General features: G+C 34.5%; 1 protein-coding gene across 1 annotated transcript; it reads left to right on the forward strand.

Moving 5' to 3' along the window:
* Positions 1 to 367: 367 nt before the first annotated feature.
* On the forward strand, positions 368 to 1,643 carry LOC120013917 (probable 2-oxoglutarate-dependent dioxygenase AOP1). The gene is made up of 3 exons (XM_038865900.1): positions 368 to 755; positions 838 to 1,162; positions 1,235 to 1,643. Exons 1-3 carry the CDS (start codon positions 382 to 384, stop codon positions 1,475 to 1,477), a joined length of 942 nt encoding a protein of 313 aa, XP_038721828.1. The 5' UTR covers positions 368 to 381; the 3' UTR covers positions 1,478 to 1,643.
* The last annotated feature ends 238 nt before the right edge of the window (positions 1,644 to 1,881 follow it).

Raw genomic sequence — 1,881 nt, forward strand, 5'->3', positions numbered from 1 at the left:
TCCACTTCTCTCTTTCTTTAATTTAGTGCTTCTCAAAGAATGATTGCTCCTTTATTTGTAATTTAATTTCCTAATTAATATGAATTAAGAAATCATGAATTAGTGGATCTATATTAAGCATTATTTCATTCATTGTCTCCTTCATAAAATTCCAAAGAGTGTTCTTCTATTATTGTGCTGGACCACATTTTCAAGTTGTGATTTAAGTTGATTTATATAATCACATAAGAAAATTTACAATCAAGCATATTCTAAAAAAAATACATAATTTATTCATTTTTGTCTTGTAATGCAACCACTACATCCCCATATATAAGAGACACAATTCACCATTGGGTTTTGTCAAAAACACTTGCTAGAAGAAAACTAACAGCTCAATTCATGGGCTCTAAAGGGCAGCACAAGATTCCTATTTTAGACTTCACCAAGAAAGGTTTGAAGCCCGGTTCAAGCTCATGGGTCAAGTCCTCTAATGAAGTTAGGCTAGCACTTGAAGAATATGGGTGCTTCTTGGTAGAGTACAATAAACTTCCTCTAGAGCTCCATGATGCAGTCTTTGGTGTCCTAAAAAACTTGTTTGATCTCCCTACTCAAACAAAAATGAAAAATCGCTACGAGAAACCGTTAAATGGCTACGTCGGACAAATTCCTAGACTTCCTCTCCATGAAAGCATGGGAATTGATAATGCTACATCTCTAGAAGAAACAAAAAATTTTACAAATCTCATGTGGCCTATTGGGAATCAAAGTTTCTGGTACGTATATAATCTTATATGTTATGACTTATATGTACGTATATGTATGTTAATTAATCTTCTATTTGTTGGGTTTGGTTAGTAAACATGTGCATGAATATGCAAAGCTAGCTGCAGAGTTGGATCAAATGGTGACGAGAATGATATTTGAAAGCTATGGCGTAGACAGGTACTATGATTCTTATATTGGTTCAACAACTTACCTTCTTCGACTCCTGAAAAATAGAGTAGCCAAGGAAGATGAGCCAAACTTGGGTTTTGTGACTCATACTGACAAGAGCTTCACAACCATTCTTCATCAAAATCAAGTTAATGGTCTAGAAGTGGACATGAAAGATGGCCAGAAGCTCTTTGTTGACATGTCATCCCCTTCATCTTTTCTCGTCTTTGCTGGTGATGCATTAATGGTGAGTTAATTTTTAAGCACGGAAAAAATGATTTATTTGAGCACATAATGAAATTATTTGAGTTTGTTGTAGGCATGGAGCAATGACAGAATAGTGTCGCCAAGTCATCGAGTGATTATGAATGGAAAGGTGGATAGATACTCAATGGGGCTGTTTTCATTCAACAATGGAATAATTCAAGTACCGGAAGAGCTTGTTGACGAGGAGCATCCTTTGATGTACAAGCCACTTGACCATATTGGATTGCTGCGTTTCTTTCGCACCGATGAGGGTTATAAAACCAAGTGTCCCATTAAAGCCTATTGTGGTATTTGAAGTTTTTTTCTATAACCTTTTAGTACAATTAATTTGTGTATCTATCTAGGACAAGTGTGGTTGTTTAATCCTGTATGTAGCACTTTCTTAGTTTGATGTTGTGATGAGTGTGGGTTTTTTTTTTTAATAAACTGTAATGGGTGTTTATAAATATTACTTATTTATATAAAATTAAAGGTTTTATTAACCTCCTTTTATCTTGTCTTTTTCTATTGTGTGCTTTGGGGCAAGTGTAAGAAATCATGATAACCCATTGCATAACCTTTTTTTTCATCATTCATGAATATATCGGCCAGGATTTGGATTGCCCATAATGGGAGTAGTTTTCTTTCAAATGTACAGCTGCTATTAGTCAGTTTACGTAAAAGATAAACCGAAGTTTTGCTTCTTGTAATGAATGATAA

The sequence above is a fragment of the Tripterygium wilfordii genome, chromosome 13, assembly GCF_013401445.1.
Source record: "Tripterygium wilfordii isolate XIE 37 chromosome 13, ASM1340144v1, whole genome shotgun sequence".
NCBI lineage: Eukaryota > Viridiplantae > Streptophyta > Magnoliopsida > Celastrales > Celastraceae > Tripterygium > Tripterygium wilfordii.